General features: G+C 36.2%; 1 protein-coding gene across 1 annotated transcript; it reads right to left on the reverse strand.

Annotated features, from left to right (window-relative positions):
- Window positions 1-5,139: 5,139 nt before the first annotated feature.
- On the reverse strand, window positions 5,140-16,951 carry cacng6b (calcium channel, voltage-dependent, gamma subunit 6b). Its single transcript, XM_083530374.1, has 5 exons — window positions 16,883-16,951; window positions 8,773-9,448; window positions 7,067-7,141; window positions 6,586-6,723; window positions 5,140-5,813 (listed from the first exon to the last, which is right to left on the reverse strand). Exons 2-5 carry the CDS (start codon window positions 9,158-9,160, stop codon window positions 5,596-5,598), a joined length of 819 nt encoding a protein of 272 aa, XP_083386500.1. The 5' UTR covers window positions 9,161-9,448; window positions 16,883-16,951; the 3' UTR covers window positions 5,140-5,595.
- Window positions 16,952-17,250: the final 299 nt, after the last annotated feature.

The raw sequence follows: 17,250 nt of genomic DNA on the forward strand, positions 1-17,250 counted from the left end.
TACCAGATCCCTCAAATGAGGGATATATATATATATATATATATATATATATATATATATATATATAAAGAGCACCATAGATGTTCCTGTAGAACAGTGTATTGTAAAGTGACTTCTATCTTCTATCCAAAACTGTGCTTTCTACATGACCAAGGAGGAGACCAAGAGATGTGTGTAATAAATAAATAAAAAAACAAATAATAAAATGTTTGGTAGGCTACATTATGGGAAACCAATGCCAGCGTATAATGTCATTATGCAGAACTATATATTCAAGGTCACTAGCAAGTAGGGCCAGGATGATGCATTTGTATAAATGGAGGGACAGAGTCATGTGGGAAGCTTAAGAAATGTTATATATATATATATATATATATATATATATATATATATATATATATATATATATATATATATATATATATATATATATATATATATATACATGTATACATGTATATATATATATATATATATATATATATATATATATATATATATATATATATATATATATATATATATATTTATAGAGAGAGAGAGAGAGAGAGAGAGAGAGAGAGAGAGAGAGAGAAAGATGTCACAATATTGGACACTGTCCAACTAAAGACCAGGTAGGATCAGATCGGATTTGTGTACTTTGTGCCATGTGACAATGCCAGCATCCCCATGGCCAGGCTCCCACACAATGAACTTTCACTGTGCTGCACCTGATCCCATTCGACCCTTGACCTTTCTGCTTCTTCCAATGAGGGATATGACACATGTAAACAATCTGCCAGCCTCATTCTATATAGGGCCAACATGGGACAATATGCCATAAGGCACAAAACAGCCATTGACATACACACAAACATACACACTCACTATTGCAACTGGGGTGTTTTTTTAAAACCACTATGAAAATGCAAAAACTACAAACAGACTGCATTTATGTGAGCAACTCTAAATATGTAGTGAGAATAGATATGTCCACACATAAAAAAAAATAAAAAAAAAAAGGTTTATCTACATGTGTGATAAACTGAAACACTGTATTGCACGAATTTTCTATAAAAAGGAGAGAAACAAGATCATCTTTGTGTGATGTCATTTGTGTTTGGCTCTTCTTTACTAGGAAGGAAGGAAGAAAGAAAATATTTACCAGGTTCACTTCTTCAGAAGAAGTTCCACTGAAATCCATTCAGAGTTGCACCGAGAATGACACTGTATGTACTGCAGGGACACAAGCTCAAGTGTCCATCTGAAGGCTCTGGTTTCCTTTTTTGGCATTTTTTATTAGTCACACACACACACACACACACACACACACACACTCACTTACATATACACACACACACACACACACACACACACACTCACTTACATATACACACACACACACACTGTTAGCAGCTGCAGACTTATTTCACATGTTTTTTAATGTTCACATACTTTGAGTTATATATTTTTTTACTTTAAAACTGTTACCATAAAGTTGGAAACACAATTGTGTAGGATGCCTTTGGATGCAGTAGCATTACATTTGAACTAACTTCAAATTACACTGGAACTAAGAGTCCCATACCTGTTCCAGCATTACAAAGCATAAATCCAGCTCCATGAAGATATGCTTTATGTGGGTTGGAGTGAAAAATCTTTAGTGGCCTGCTATAGAGCTCTGACCTTAACCCTACTGAACACCTTTGGGATGAACTGGAATGCTGACTCCTCACCTCACCTAAGAGAGTACCTGTTTTTACTAAATGAGCACAACTATAATCCAAAATCCCCATATGTTATATATAAGTATTTCCATTGGGGTAGACTTTTACTTCAACTACACCTCATTTTAAAATCCTACTACTACAAAACTACATTTTGTAAAATCAGTCGTTTTTCTTTTTATTTATAAGTAGATGGAAACTTATCTGGACAACTACACAGCAAGCAGCCAATCAGGGTAGAGAGCTCTGTTTTTAACTGGTTTTGATTGGCGCTTGGTGGTATCTACTTAGCATGAACGTACAGTTCAGCATCAGTTCAACAGCAAGCAGAATGTTTGTAATACTGGAAATGCTGGGGAAAAACTACTGACTCTAAATTGCCACAGCACCCGTGTCCTTATTTGCGGAATATTTTTGAAGAAGTTGAAAAGAAGGTTTTGGGCTCATGATCATTTTATTAAATATCAATCAGTGTTTGTCTCATTAATATTATTCTATTAATAGATTGTGTGTTAGGAGTAACATTGATGATAATGTTTATAAATGATAATAGGAACATTATAGCCGTAATAAATGATAGTACACTTGGATACTTAAGTACATTTAAAGGCAAAAACTTTTGTACTTTTACTCAATTGAAAGTTTACCTTCTGTATCTTTACTTTAACTCAATTATTTCATCCAACACTGTCTGTGTGTGTGTGTGTGTGTGTGTGTGTGTGTGTGTGTGTGTGTGTGTGTGTGTGTGTGTGTGTGTGTGTGTGTGTGTGTGTGTGTGTTTGTGTGTGTATGTGTGTATGTGTGTATGTATGTATGTATGTATGTATGTATGTATATATATATATATATATATAATCTGAGTGAAATACAAAAGACAACACTCGTGTGTGTGTGTGTGTGTGTGTGTGTGTGCGTGTGTGTGTGTGTGTGTGTGTGTGTGTGTGTGTGTGTGTGTGTGTGTGTTATACAAGCAGAATGGGTGCAAATGAAAAAGAAGCTTTCTAGAGTGAAATATAAACACGTTATTTACAGCCTGTGTGTAAAGTCTGTGTATAATACAAACTCACAAGAAAAAAAATAAGAAAACACCATACAACATTTACATTTCTTACAGTAAGAACATACAGAACACACATCTTCCACAGAACACACAGTTTGAGAGAGAATAAACATTTCAAAGGTTTTAAAGACACTAATTAGCATTGAGTATTATATACCTTTATTATATAATCCTATTTGAGATATATATATATATATATATATATATATATATATATATATATATATATATATATATATATATATATATATATAATATTATATATATATAATAACTAAATATTAGTGAGGAAGTATGATAATAAATATTTTAAAGGGAAAAACAACAATACAGCTAACATTACTTAATGTACTCGCCCATCTTTGAGTCTGAGATTTTTCTCATTTCATTTATCTTAATCACATCATTTTAATGTGTCTTGTCACCCACAGCACTGACACAGTCTCTGAGCTTTCAGATCAACGTAATATAGTTACTAAACAAATCTGCTATCTGACACTATACAGCCAGATGTTCTACAAGGGCACTCGAACATAAGTAAGAAAGTAGAAGATGTATGCTTCTAGAAAAAAAATAACAGTCAAATCTGAAAACTTTGATGGTTTAAAGGTCAGGAATCAAACATATACATTCCTGAGATTTTCCTGTCACCAGTCACCCTTTTACTTTTGCTGCAGTGAACTGTTTGTAGAAAGAAATGAGGAAATTCCCTGCTATAGTCTTCTTGTATGTAAAGTTACAATTATGACAATGATTCAAATGTTTGATGTAAGATTTTACAAGCTGAAAACTAACTTACAATCTATTTAAAATGGGAAGTCATTATTTGGATATGTGTCACACCTGATGCAACTAATCAAGGGCCTGATAACAAATTCATAGAGCAGGGAAAGATCTTCAGTGTTTGATCTACTCGATCATTTCCTGACTGATGATTTGTTGTTGAAACCATTAAGAGTTTCATTCCTTATTTTGCTCAGGAGTGTAGGAGTACAATGAGTTATACCCGCTAGATCAAACAACCACAATGCACAAAAAAACAACAAAACAAAACCTAGGTATATGATGGTAGCATGTAAGTGCAAAACGTAGCAGCAAATCATAAAAACCAAGACAAACAAAACTGAATCAGCAGCAAAATCATCAAAAATGCGACAGCAAAGAATGAAACCCAGCAATAAAAACTCAAAAATGTAAAATAGTACGTCCTGGTTGAACATCTAATGCTAATTGCTGATTGGACAGATAACATTACATGAATAAAGGACTGCATTTCAGTGTTTTGTGGTCAGTCTAATGAAAAGAATTCAATTCAAATTCTTTAAAAAGGCTTCCCTCTGTTGGCTTTTAGGCAATCTTGTGTTTATATTAATACACTATAAAGATGACAACAAAACTATCCTAAGAGCATTAATAAATATTTTTTTAAGCTTATAGCACCTAAATATATGTTTTGCACTATTCCTTTCATTTACACTGTTGCCAATTAACAGCAAGCATGTGATTATCCATATGGATGTTTTTTTAGCGTTTACTTTTGTGTATGTTTAGTTTTTTGTGTGTTTAGTTTTGTTCTTGTGCTTTCAGGGTTTTTTTTTTCTGTCTTTGTTGTGTTCATGTTCTTATTTGTTGTGTTTATTTTATTTTATTTATTTTTTATTGTCGAATTTGCTGTATCGGCTTCCGTAAGCACTTACAGCACCACTACAGTAAATAACTTCTAACCCAATTCTAACCAGTAGGATTAATAAGAGTGCTTTTGAACCTTCCCAGACTAAGCCCACCGCTCGAACCTGTTAGGAATGACTACAGATATAAATGAAGAGAAAATATCAGGTACAGTAAAGTAGAAATTTTCTTTCATACCTGATCTAAAGGATGAAGAAAAAAAGAACAAAACTTACATGGTGTGGAATGTTCCAGAGTGAAAGATGGGCTGAGAAAGATACTGACAAGAAAATAAAAAAAATGCTACTTATTGCTCTATTAAAACAAGCTGTTGTTTGTCTGATAACACACTTTAAAGGTCCTTTAAAGGAAGAGCTGAAGTTTAACATGCAGTTGACCGTAGTATGGTCATGTAACCTAAAATTTAGTAACTTGAACATTACATATCAGCCGTTACACGTTACTGCAATATGAGAATATGCTGCGTTCACGGTCTACTTGGAAGTGGAACCTTTCAGATTATTTTTCAGAAACTCAAACTCAATTCCAACTCTGAAAAAAAATTACTTCCTCCAAACTGGAATTCTCTGAGGTAAAGGAACGGAAGATTTAAAAAGAAATGCTGTTTTATTCATGTTTAAAAATATTCATGCTGTTTAACCAGATTTGTTTTCATTTGTGTTTAATAGAACAAATGAAAAATGATTTATTTGATTTATTTTAATCAAACTGCACACTGTCCTGTTCCTTTTGGGCAAACCATCATACTGTGCAGTACTTCCACTTGCAACATGGAACTGATCTATTATAGCACTTCTTATTAAACAACTACCAATGTAGTTTACCACTGTGGTGGTAAAGAAGAAGGAAAAAGAAAGTTTAGAGAAGATATCCTTGGGCTTGCGATTGTAGCGTAATGTCTTTTGTCTTTTAACAGTACAAGTTGACTATCATCTTTAAATGTACATTATATATGAATAAATAAAATCAAACAAGCCAAACTTTATTTTTCATACATTGGCCACATTTTCTTTACATTCTAATTCTGGTGTTAATCCTTTTATCAAACTTTTGATCTTACTTTGCAATTTTTCAGTTGTTAATTCTGTCATCTTATTAATATCTATAAGTAAAAAAAATATAAATGTATAGTCCAGTCTGCTAAGCACTGTTCTGGTGCATTGCACATTTCTTGAAAAGATTAAAGGGTAAAGAAAGCAACAGGAAGAGAAAGCCCCCAACAAGAAGGATAGCCCCGGCCGAGCCTACGCACGCCACTGACCAGGACAGCTCATGGTGCAGAGGGACACTGTGATCACTCGCCAGCAACGCCAACACTGACTGGTGGAAAACGATGATGGACAGCAGAATCAAGACACCTGAGAGAAACATAGAGAAAAGCAGGTAGAATTGTGAAATTGGGTTTGACTATTCAGGCGAACCAGAAAAACCATGAGTTGAGTGCTTTATTTCTGTAGGATTCTTTTCCAAAGTATTGGGACACCCGACCTTAAGCCTATTGAACACCACTGGGATGAATTGGAATGCTGTCTGCATCTCAGGCCTCCTCACTTTCACTTTATTAATGCTCTTGTGGCTGAATGAGCACAAATCTCCACAAGCAAACTCCAAAATCTAGTGGAACATCTTCCCAGAAGAGTTGAGCTTATTATAACAGCAAATGGGGATTTCATGTGGAATGGGAGGTTCTAAAAGCACATGCATATCTTAAAGTCAGGTATCCATAAACATTTGTAAATATAGTGTATCCGCCTGTCTTTCTCTCACCTATGTAACATGTCTGCTGGTCCCAAATGTTCTCTGCATAAAAACATTTGAATTAACACAGACTTTATTTTAAGCTTGGACTATCGAGCGCTCAGGATGCCTATGTGTGTGTAATAAATCATCTCTTTAAATAAACCCTGGCTTATGGTCGCCTGATTTTCAGTCATATTAATTCTGATGAAACTGCTGCATTTTAAATCCAGAAAAGATTTACAACATTTCAATGAACAAATCTTTCTTATTTCACAGAAGCTTAAGTGTACAAACTGCTTCTGATTTTGCAATAAAATAAAACAAAACACAATCTTGGGACTGTCTTTAAAACTACAAAAGGTTATGTAAAATACCAGGACTGAGAGGCACCTGAGATGAGGAAGCAGACAGAGGCGGGCTTGAGGAGGAAGGGGACATTCTTCGTGAGAGACATGATGATACACACAGAGCCCATCACCATTAAAAACAAACTGAACATTGCCAGCATCGCTGCTGCCAAACTTAAACCTGAATTGGAGGTTGAGAGAGAGAGAGAGAGAGAGAGAGAGAGAGAGAGAGAGAGAGAGAGAGAGAGAGAGAGAGAGAGAGAATGCAAGAGATATAGATAGACAGACAGACAGAGAGAGAGAGAGAGAGAGAGAGAGAGAGAGAGAGAGAGAGAGAGAGAGAGAGAGAGAGAGAGAGAGAGAGAGAGAGAGAGAGTTCAGCAGTTTTAAAATACAATAAGTTCAGAGAACAATGTTATTTTTTTTTTATAGTTTGTCACTTAGAGAAATGTATACTCATTATTGCATGAGTCAAAGGACAGGACAAAAAAGACACATGGAAACTGTTTATCTCTCAAACTTACTTTTATCTGTTGTTTTCTTAAAAATGACTGCATTCTCTCCTGAAGTGTAGAACTTAAAATATGTGCAATTTGATTCTGCAAAAGAGGAAGAAAGGCGAAAACAAAGAAATAAAGATGGAGTGAAAGCTGACACCTGTAACTGAACCCTTTACTTTTTTGCTAATAAGACACTAGAATAACTTTAGTGTAAATGTTCAACTAGAATACAGCCAGAGTGATGAAGAACAGATTAACATTAGCACTGACTAGCACAAAAAAACCCCCACCTGAAATCACTAATTATTTACAGAGATCTCATAACATGGTTCAGGATTAAATAAGTACGTGAGAAATAAGACATGATAAAGCATGCTGTTCTAGAAAACTTATTAATGATATAGTAGTGTGATGAGGTGAAATTGAAACATCTAGTGCTTCCAATATTCATAAAATTCTCCTTCAGCTTTAGGGGTTGTTTCCATTAAGAGGTCTGTATTTAGTTAATACATTTTTTAGGTGAAACAGAAGACCAAAGTCATGACAAATTAAAACAATCTGTGACTTTTTCTGTTCTGTTTAAACAACTCGACCAGTTTTCCAAATTTACTATTGGAACAGACATACAACATTGGCACTGGATATTTTACAGACGGCTCAGCAACCTTTACTCCTACTCTTAGTAAATGTCTAGGGTAACTCGGGTTAATTTTGGGTAACGCTTCTGATCTGAGCCGCAACCTTATGCGACACGCCGAATTCATGATACAGTGAAAATGAATATGAGTCGTATTTGCCAAGAAGTTCTCCTCCTCCAATTCTCCTCCAACTCTTCAGGTTTATTAGCTGCTTACGGATAATTAAACGGGATTTGCGAGAGCTTGTCAACATCTGCACACTGCTGCAAAATATATATATATATATATATATATATATATATATATATATATATATATATATATATATATATATATATATATATATATATATATATATGTATGCAGTAATAATAATAATAAAAATAATTATTATAAAAATAATAATAATAAAAATACATTGCATGACAGACAGTCTCAATTTAGAAATTATATTAAAAAAAAAACAGTTTGTAGCTGTTGTAAGAATCTGGGGTACGACTGCAGGGTCAGCAATGATACAGCATTCCTGGAGGATTAACCTGTTAGCCTTCACCTCCTCTTTTGGGGCTCACAGGTAATGACCTGCTTAAGTTAAAATGTTAACAGTTCCTGACAACAGTGTGCTACATACACAATTTAGGGATGTTTGGAAAGAAGACACTTTGTTTTGATGTTGCTCCAAAAGAAAAAAACTATAGACACTAAACTGCCTCAGAAAAAATTCATGGGCCCAACAGTGGCACCTTGGCAGTATAGCAGCTTGAACCACCAATTCTCTGATAAGTTACCCCAAGCCTTAATTTTTGAGCTATCAAATAGCTGTATACAAGGAATAAAAACACCACTCCACCCTGTATCCCACATTCACCCAATAACAGCACACAACATTAGGTTTAATTTCTTACATCAATTTTATTTACAGTAAAGAAAGAGTCCAAAATTCTGCGTCTGTGTATATATGTGTGTGATGTAGAAAGAGAAAGAGAAAGAGAGAGAGAGAGAGAGAGAGAGAGAGAGAGAGAGAGAGAGAGAGAGAGAGAGAGAGAGAGTGAGAGTGAGAAAGAGAGAGAGAGAGGGAAGCACATATCTTACCTCCAGGCAGCTCTGCAGGTCCGCAGCTCTCTCTCTCTGGGTCGATGTCGGACACCCAGAGTGTGCGAGTACATGCCTTCCACAGGCCGTAGTGCACCATCTGACATGACTGGTTATTTTGGAAGTGTTTGGGCTGTGCCAGTTCCACCCAGAACTCTGTGCCCAGGCCCAGCACGGTCAGAGTCACACCCACAATGGCTACAAAAAACGCAATCTTGATCTTGCCCTCTTGGCTCTCACTCATGTGTGAGGACCTGCCTCTGTTTTTACTGCGCCCACCACCTCCCACAGCCACGGCCACGGCCCCGGCCCCGGCTCCGGCCCCAGTTCCCACATGCCCACCCATTCGTCCATCCTCTTCTTGCTGCATGAAATAGTTTGACCACATTGTACTCGCAGGTTTGAATGGTGTTGGGTATAAGATGAAGGCTGTTGAAAAATAAAGGACCCAAAATGATTTTTGAAACTTAAAGAGATGTCGAGGTCCAAAAAAAATCGGATTTGAATAAAATAAAGTTCTTCTTGATAATTAAGAATGAAATAGCAAAAAAAAATAATAATAATCTAATGTCAGTCAAGCTCAAAGAAACTGACTATTGGAAGGATGATTTGGGAGGAAATACAGAAAAGAAATCTTGCAGATGAGTAGTCAGAAGATCAGTCCTCTTTGAAGAACCTGAAAGAAATGAAACAACACACTCAGCACTTCAGGTCTTACGAAGAATTAATTGTAACACGTAACCCATTCATATACATCTGATCGAATGACAGTCTACACAGTCTGTCAAAATTGATTCCAAATCTCGGATAATATATACAGTGAGTACGGAAAGTATTCAGACCCCCTTAAATTTTTCACTCTTTGTTATATTGCAGCTATTTGCTAAAATCATTTAGGTTCATTCTTCTTCCTCATGAATGTACACACAGCTCCCCATACTGACAGAAAAACACAGAATTGTTGACATTGTTGCAGATTTATTAAAAAAGAAAAACTGAAATATCACATGGTCCTAAGTATTCAGACCCTTTGCTCAGTATTTAGTAGAAGCCCCCTTTTGATCTAATACAGCAAGGAGTCTTTTTGGGAAAGATGCAACAAGTCTTTCACACCTGGATTTGGGGATCCTCTGCCATTCCTCCTTGCAGGTCCTCTCCAGTTCTGTCAGGTTGGATGGTAAACGTTGGTGGACAGCCATTTTTAGGTCTCTCCAGAGATGCTCAATTGGGTTTAAGTCAGGGGTTTGGCTGGGCCATTCAAGAACAGTCACGGAGTTGTTGTGAAGCCACTCCTTCATTATTTTAGCTGTGTGCTTAGGGTCATTGTCTTGTTGGAAGGTAAACCTTCGGCCCAGTCTGAGGTCCAGAGCACTCTGGAGAAGGTTTTTGTCCAGGATATCCCTGTACTTGGCCGCATTCATCTTTCCCTCGATTGCAACCAGTCGTCCTGTCCCTCCAGCTGAAAAACACCCCCACAGCATGATGCTGCCACCACCATGCTTCACTGTTGGGACTGTATTGGACAGGTGATGAGCAGTGCCTGGTTTTCTCCACACATACCGCTTAGAATTAAGGCCAAAAAGTTCTATTTTGGTCTCATCAGACCAGAGAATCTTATTTCTTACCATCTTGGAGTCCTTCAGGTGTTTTTTAGCAAACTCCATGCGGGCTTTCATGTGTCTTACACTGAGGAGAGGCTTCCGTCGGGCCACTCTGCCATAAAGCCCCGACTGGTGGAGGCTGCAGTGATGGTTGACTTTCTACAACTTTCTCCCATCTCCTGACTGCATCTCTGGAGCTCAGCCACAGTGATATTTGGGTTCTTCTTTAACCTCTCACCAAGGCTCTTCTCTCCGATAGCTCGGTTTGGCTGGACGGCCAGCTCTAGGAAGGGTTCTGGTCGTCCCAAACGTCTTCCATTTGAGGATTATGGAGGCCACTGTGCTCTTAGGAACCTTAAGTGCATCAGAAATCTTTTTGTAACCTTGGCCAGATCTGTGCCTTGCCACAATTCTGTCTCTGAGCTCTTCAGGCAGTTCCTTTGACCTCATGATTCTCATTTGCTTTGACATGCATTGTGATCTGGAAGGTCTTATATAGACAGGTGTGTGGCTTTCCTAATCAAGTCCAATCAGTATAATCAAACACAGCTGGACTCAAATGAAGGTGTAGAACCATCTCAAGGATGATCAGAAGAAATGGAAAGCACCTGAGTTAAATATATGAGTGTCACAGCAAAGGGTCTGAATACTTAGGACCATGTGATATTTCAGTTTTTCTTTTTTAATAAATCTGCAACAATGTCAACAATTCTGTGTTTTTCTGTCAGTATGGGGTGCTATGTGTACATTCATGAGGAAGAAGAATGAACTTAAATGATTTTAGCAAATGGCTGCAATATAACAAAGAGTGAAAAATTTAAGGGGGTCTGAATACTTTCCGTACCCACTGTATGTATGTTTTTGTTGTTCTTTTTTTTCCCACTTTTACAGGCTGTGTAGTTTTTCTAGTTAGATTTTTTTTTCCTGTGATATAAAAAAATGTAACTAAGAGTAACATTTGTGGTATTCTGGCAGAAGTCCTTATCCGGAACGACCATCAAGTATCTCATTTAGCAGTTGAGGGCCTTGTTTAAGGGGTTCAGCAGTGGCAGCTCAACAATTTTGGGATTTAAAGTCACAACCTTTCAATGAGAAGTCCAAAAAAAATCTTTGAGACACTGTTTCCTTATATCATTTATCCCAGATTGTATCACCAGCTGTTTGAATACGATGTAAGATAAAAATAAGTGACATAACATAATTTATGATAAACCTGTAAATTAAGTAATTTCTGTTTAAGCCCATATAAAGGCCAGCTGTTCCTGTGGGACATTCTTGACATCTTGCTTACATTTTACCCCCGAAGATAGAGCACCTCAATGACAGCACCTAGAACAGTGCGTCCTATCAAAACCGATGAAAGGACAAGATGAAAAGTTATGAAAGAGGCTGCCAGAAGGCCTACGGCAACATTAAAGGACATGTAGAAATCCTGGCACACACTACATTCTCTTGAACAATCCCAGATCCTTTACATGTCTGGGCTATGGAGTGGGTGGGCTACTTAAATCACCTCAGGCCATCAGGCAACATGGCCTGATTAGACCAAGATTCTGGGGCATAATAAAAAAAAAATAATAAAAAAAATTAATAAAGAATTGCAGGTTAAAAAAGGTAGCTTATCGCCCGAAGAACACTGGGATGCATGGTGTTGGCAGCATCATACTATGAAGTTGCTTCTAGTCAAGATAGGTGAAATTATGGATAGATTAAAAAATATTTTTTTCCCCACTAAAGCTAAAGGACTATATTAAAAAAAAAAAAAAAATGTAGACTCATAATGACCGAAAGCACAAAAATGTATGGGGAATAATAGCTCGAGAAGATTTGGCTCTTGCATTGGAGTCAAAGTCCAAATCAAAGTCCTGCATAAAAGCTTTGAAATGACCCAAAGAGGGCTGGGCACTAAAGAGTTCATCACAATATAATAGATTTGGATCACTTTAGTGAGAAAAAGTGAGCATTATTTGTTTTTCAAGTGTACTTAATAATATAAAAGTTGAAAAAATCTGACATGATTTGTACTAGTCTATTTATTCATTACCTTTTTAAATTACAAAACTTTAAGGAAGTATGTATTATCTTTAGATAATAAAAAACAAAATCATGCTATCACAAATTGGTAGAAACCAGTATGCTACTGAATAATTCCATACACCAGACACCACCTCATCCTCTTTGAATTAACATGTCCCAAAAAAAATCCCTGATGATCTCATCATATGCAACTAATTCAGCAAAACATGCAGCCAGGAGACGATGCCTAATACTTGATATCATTGGCTTAATCATCAGCCAATAATATCTTTATTACATTCACCTATTTTTATAAAGCTTACTTCCAGTAAGGCTTGTGGTAGATTAAACCAGGTCACAGTGTGTGCTCTTTAACATGAAACCAGTTTCTGTGGCTTATCTTTACTCACCAGTACAGGCCTGTGCAGTGTGAGTTATTTGTGGACATAAATTTACTAAACTATATTTATTAATAGGGAAGATTTGTGTGTGTGTGTGTGTGTGTGTGTGTGTGTGTGTGTGTGTGTGTGTGTGTGTGTGTGTGTGTATATATATATATATATATATATATATATATATATATATATATAAACACACATATATATGGACGATCCACGTTCACAACCTTCTGTACCGTACTGATCAGCACTACAGTGTCCCTGTGTTTACAGTTTTTTACAATTACTGTGCCGCCTAGTCTTATTTTGGCTTTTTTTTTTTTTGCACTAAATGTTCGGTGTATTTCTTTGTTCCTTTGGTTAATTAAAGTTGTCTGATGAAGCACCTTGGTCCTGTTTTGTTTCACTGTGTACTGCACTGTGTACAGTTGGAATGACAATAAAGCCTGCTTTACATTACTTGACTAATAATAATATTAACAATTATAATTAGTTGCTGGGTTTATTATTATTATTTAGATTTTTTTATGTAATGTAAATCATATTTATAATATAGTCACTCATATATATGCTATTGTGTAAATTAAGGTAAATTATATATATATATATTTATATAAATGATAGTCTTTACATTAATACTTCTACATCACATTTATATTATAACTGTAATCCCCCACTTTGCGGAATTGCATTTGCCACATAACTAATTTGTTTTGCTGATTTTCCCGGTCTCTAGCGGATAACACGATAGATAAAAAACTTATTTTATTATTTATTATAAAATAAAGTTAAATGTTAATACAGTACAGTACAGTATACATAAAATAGCATTTTTGGGGTGGCATCTGTTTATCAAGTTTTTTTGTTTTTCGTGGTTTTGGAATGTAACCACTGAGATAAATGGGGGATTACTGTTTATCTTTTGCATGAAAAAACTAACATGAGCTGGGTAAAAAAATAATAATAATGAAATCAATGATGGACTGGTGTGATGGAGTTAATTTAAAATGGACTGTGGCAAAGTGGAAAACTGTTCTGTGGTCAGACGAATCAGTTCAGAATCCTGCATCTCTGATGGTATGGGGTTGCATGAGTGCGTGTGGCATGGGCAGCTTACACATCTGGAAAGGCAGCATCAATGCTGAAAGGTATATCCATGTTCTAGAACAACATATGCTCCCGTCCAGATGTCGTCTCTTTCAGGTAAGACCTTGCAATTTTCCAACATGACAATGCCAGACCACATACTGCATCAATTACAACATCATGGCTGTGTAGAAGAAGGATCCGGGTACTAAAATGGCCAGCCTGCAGTCCAGATCTTTCACCCATAGAAAACATTTGGCGCATCATAAAGAGAAAAATGCCTGTATTACACAAGAATGGGACAACATTCCTATTCCTAAACTTGAGCAACTTGTCTCCTCAGTCCCCAGACTTTTGCAGAAAGAAGAGGGGATGCCACACAGTGGTAAACATTGCCTTGTGCCAACTATTTTGAGATGTGTTGATGCCATGAAATTTAAAATAATCTTATTTTCCCTTAAAATGATACATTTTCTTAGTTTAAACATTTGATATGTCATCTATCTTGTATTCTGAATAAAATAATGAAATTTGAAACTTCCACATCATTGCATTCTGTTTTTAATCACAATTTATACAGTTGTGTTTTATAGAATTGTGTAAAGTGTTATATAATAATAATAACAATTTCATTAATAATAGATGTAACATATCGCTTACTATTTTTTAATTGATGTTTCATAAGTAGGGAAAGAGCTAATCTGTCCATGAGCTGCTGACTGATAGGAAGCAATTTACTGTCATTACAAAGGAAATGTTTACCAAGACCTTAGTCCCGTAATGAGGATGCCAGATAAGACATACATTATAGCCATGTTTAATTTCTATTATTCATTAAAATAAATAATTGTGATGGTAACACTTTGACAGGACAAAATTCCTTTCTAAAAAAAAAAAGAATATTATTTCCTTGATTAGGGTCCTGGAGCCACACAGGCCTGAACACCTGCAGAAGTATAGAAGAACACCTGCAATAGAACGCCAATGATGCAGTTCCATTGGCAGCCATACATCACCTTGCCATAATACCATGTTTGGCAGATGATTTAGTATCCTTTGGCTCATGAGCACTTCCTGTACTAGTCCATCACTATACCATTTACAAGCAATTTATAAGAATTTGTACACCACTGGAATGTATTTGAAATTAAGCAAATGAGGTCTGAATTTAATTCAAAGGGTTAATCATTAACATTAAATTACAGCCATTTAAAAAGTACCTTCATTTTAACAGGCCCAGAAGTAATTAGACACCTGACTAATAAGCAGTTTCAAGGTCGGATGTGGCTTGCTTTATCCTTATTTTATAACAAATTAATTAAATAAAAGGTTAATTGAATTTGCATTTGCTTGCATTGAAGAAAAGGCAGAAACACCTACCAGAGAAAAAGTAACAAAATATAAATACTTTGCTATTGTATTAATAAGATGTTTCTGTTATCGGTAATTTACTTCACTATATATTTTCCATTGCAACTTTTTACTGTGTGCTGTGAGGATTGGGCAGCGGTCGAAGGCGGGGGCCTGCTTAGACTGCTGCCCCCGCGACCCGAATTACGGATAAGCGGGAGAAAATGAATGAATGAATGAATGAATGAATGAACAACGACTAAGAACAAAGACATTCCTGATCATCTGATCATCATCATCTTTGCTCTGCTTGTGTTCTATATAGTGGATGTTTAGTCTGCATACATTCGTTAGGTTTAAGTGTCACTATTAGTGTGACACTTAAACAGTTAGTAGTAATAGCTACTTTTTACTTAAGTACATTGCAGCCCATATTTTTTTTACTTTAACTTTAGTAAAAAAGTGTAGTCAATACTTTAACTTTTACCCGAGTCCTTTAAAGCATAAGCATCTATGCTTCTACTTCAGTAAAAGATGTGTGTACCTCTGCCATCTCTGACACCTGCAAATAAAGAATATACTGAAGGTGGGTTCCATTAAGACTGATTAAAACATATCAAGAGAGAAAAAAGCTTAGCCAGCAGTAAGCTTCATGTAGCCATTTATTGCAAAGTATTTGAATCCAAGTAAAAATAATTATAATGTTTACCCAATTACTTCTGAGCCTGTGAAAATGGTCGGACTTTTTTGTAAAAATTGTAACAGTATACAAAGGCAGAATTTACAAAAATATCTGTGTCACTGTCCAAATCCTTGAGAACCTAACTGTATATAGAGCCATTACTGCACACTAAGCTAGAGAAGACAGGCCAAAGACAAACACCGAAACACTAACTCAAACACAGGCTAAAATTAACCAAACTCAATCTCATCGTATGCAGAACCTATGTGTCTAACCGTTACTCACTTCGGCAAAAACACACAGAGCCATGAGGCAAGCAGTGATCGTTAAAGACCGACATGAAACATGAACAGGTATGTTCGCTAAAGCTGAGCGATTAAACTGGGGGACGTTAAATAGAGCTTTGGATCCACCAAGACTTGAGACAGTCACTTGGGAGATCGCTTTTAAACAGTTTAACATGCAGTCATTTTGGAAGAGATCAATTATCATCCCAGTAAATATCATATGTCCCTATGTGCGCACACAAGGGCACACAAATACACACACACACACACACACACACACACACACACATACACACACACGCAAGATTACCATACCATCTTCATGAGAATGTTACTTTGCCGTAATTGCAATAATTAGACATAATTATAAAAGCAAATCATTAATACTATGCCTAACCCTAAAGACCTGAAGTAATAAAATTGTCAGATATTCCACTCTTTGTGGGGACAAGTAGAGCAAACATGCACAAACACAACTTTAGAGTACACAACAGTCTAATAATTAATGATCAAATTGGGACAGTCTCATTTTTTCTTTTTATTTATTTATTTTATTTTATTTTATAAAAGCATTTTAAGGCATTTAACTGCAAAAGGAATGAGGTGTGTATATATACACACACACACACCGTTTTAAGTAAAACTATATACTATATATTCCTAATTAGCAAGTGTAATGAAAATTCTGACCTGTAGCCTGGCTGGGTGCAGCTCTGAGGATCACGTACATGAGGCACCACAGAAAGTGATAGCTAGAAAGAGAGAGAGAGAGAGAGAGAGAGAGAGAGAGAGAGAGAGAGAGAGAGAGAGAGAGAGAGAGAGCAAGAGAGTGGTTGGTTGTTTGTGTTGGGTGGAGGTAGAGGGGGGCAAAGGGAAAAAGCGAGAGAGGGGGACAGGGCAACAGGCAGACAGGCGTCTAGGGGAGGAGGTAGAGTGTAGAGTAACGACCTGAATCCAAGTTCGCTTTCAGGTACCTATACTGTAATCTGTGCATAAGATTTGAAGCCCAACTTTAATCCGATTCAGATTCCACACGCTGGTAGTTTAGGTGTACAAAG

The sequence above is a fragment of the Silurus aristotelis genome (genome assembly GCF_946808225.1).
Source record: "Silurus aristotelis genome assembly, chromosome: 1".
In the NCBI taxonomy this organism is placed as follows: Eukaryota; Metazoa; Chordata; class Actinopteri; order Siluriformes; family Siluridae; genus Silurus; species Silurus aristotelis.

Excerpts from the sequence above, each read along its gene's own strand:
- cacng6b (XM_083530374.1), bottom strand. The coding sequence starts at position 9,160 with ATGTGGTCAAACTATTTCATGCAGCAAGAAGAGGATGGACGAATGGGT. Across the intron at positions 7,142-8,772 it reads ACCTGCAGAGCTGCCTGGAG|AATCAAATTGCACATATTTT; the intron begins GTAAGATATGTG and ends CCTCTTTTGCAG. Across the intron at positions 6,724-7,066 it reads TAAGAAAACAACAGATAAAA|GTTTAAGTTTGGCAGCAGCG; the intron begins GTAAGTTTGAGA and ends CCTCCAATTCAG.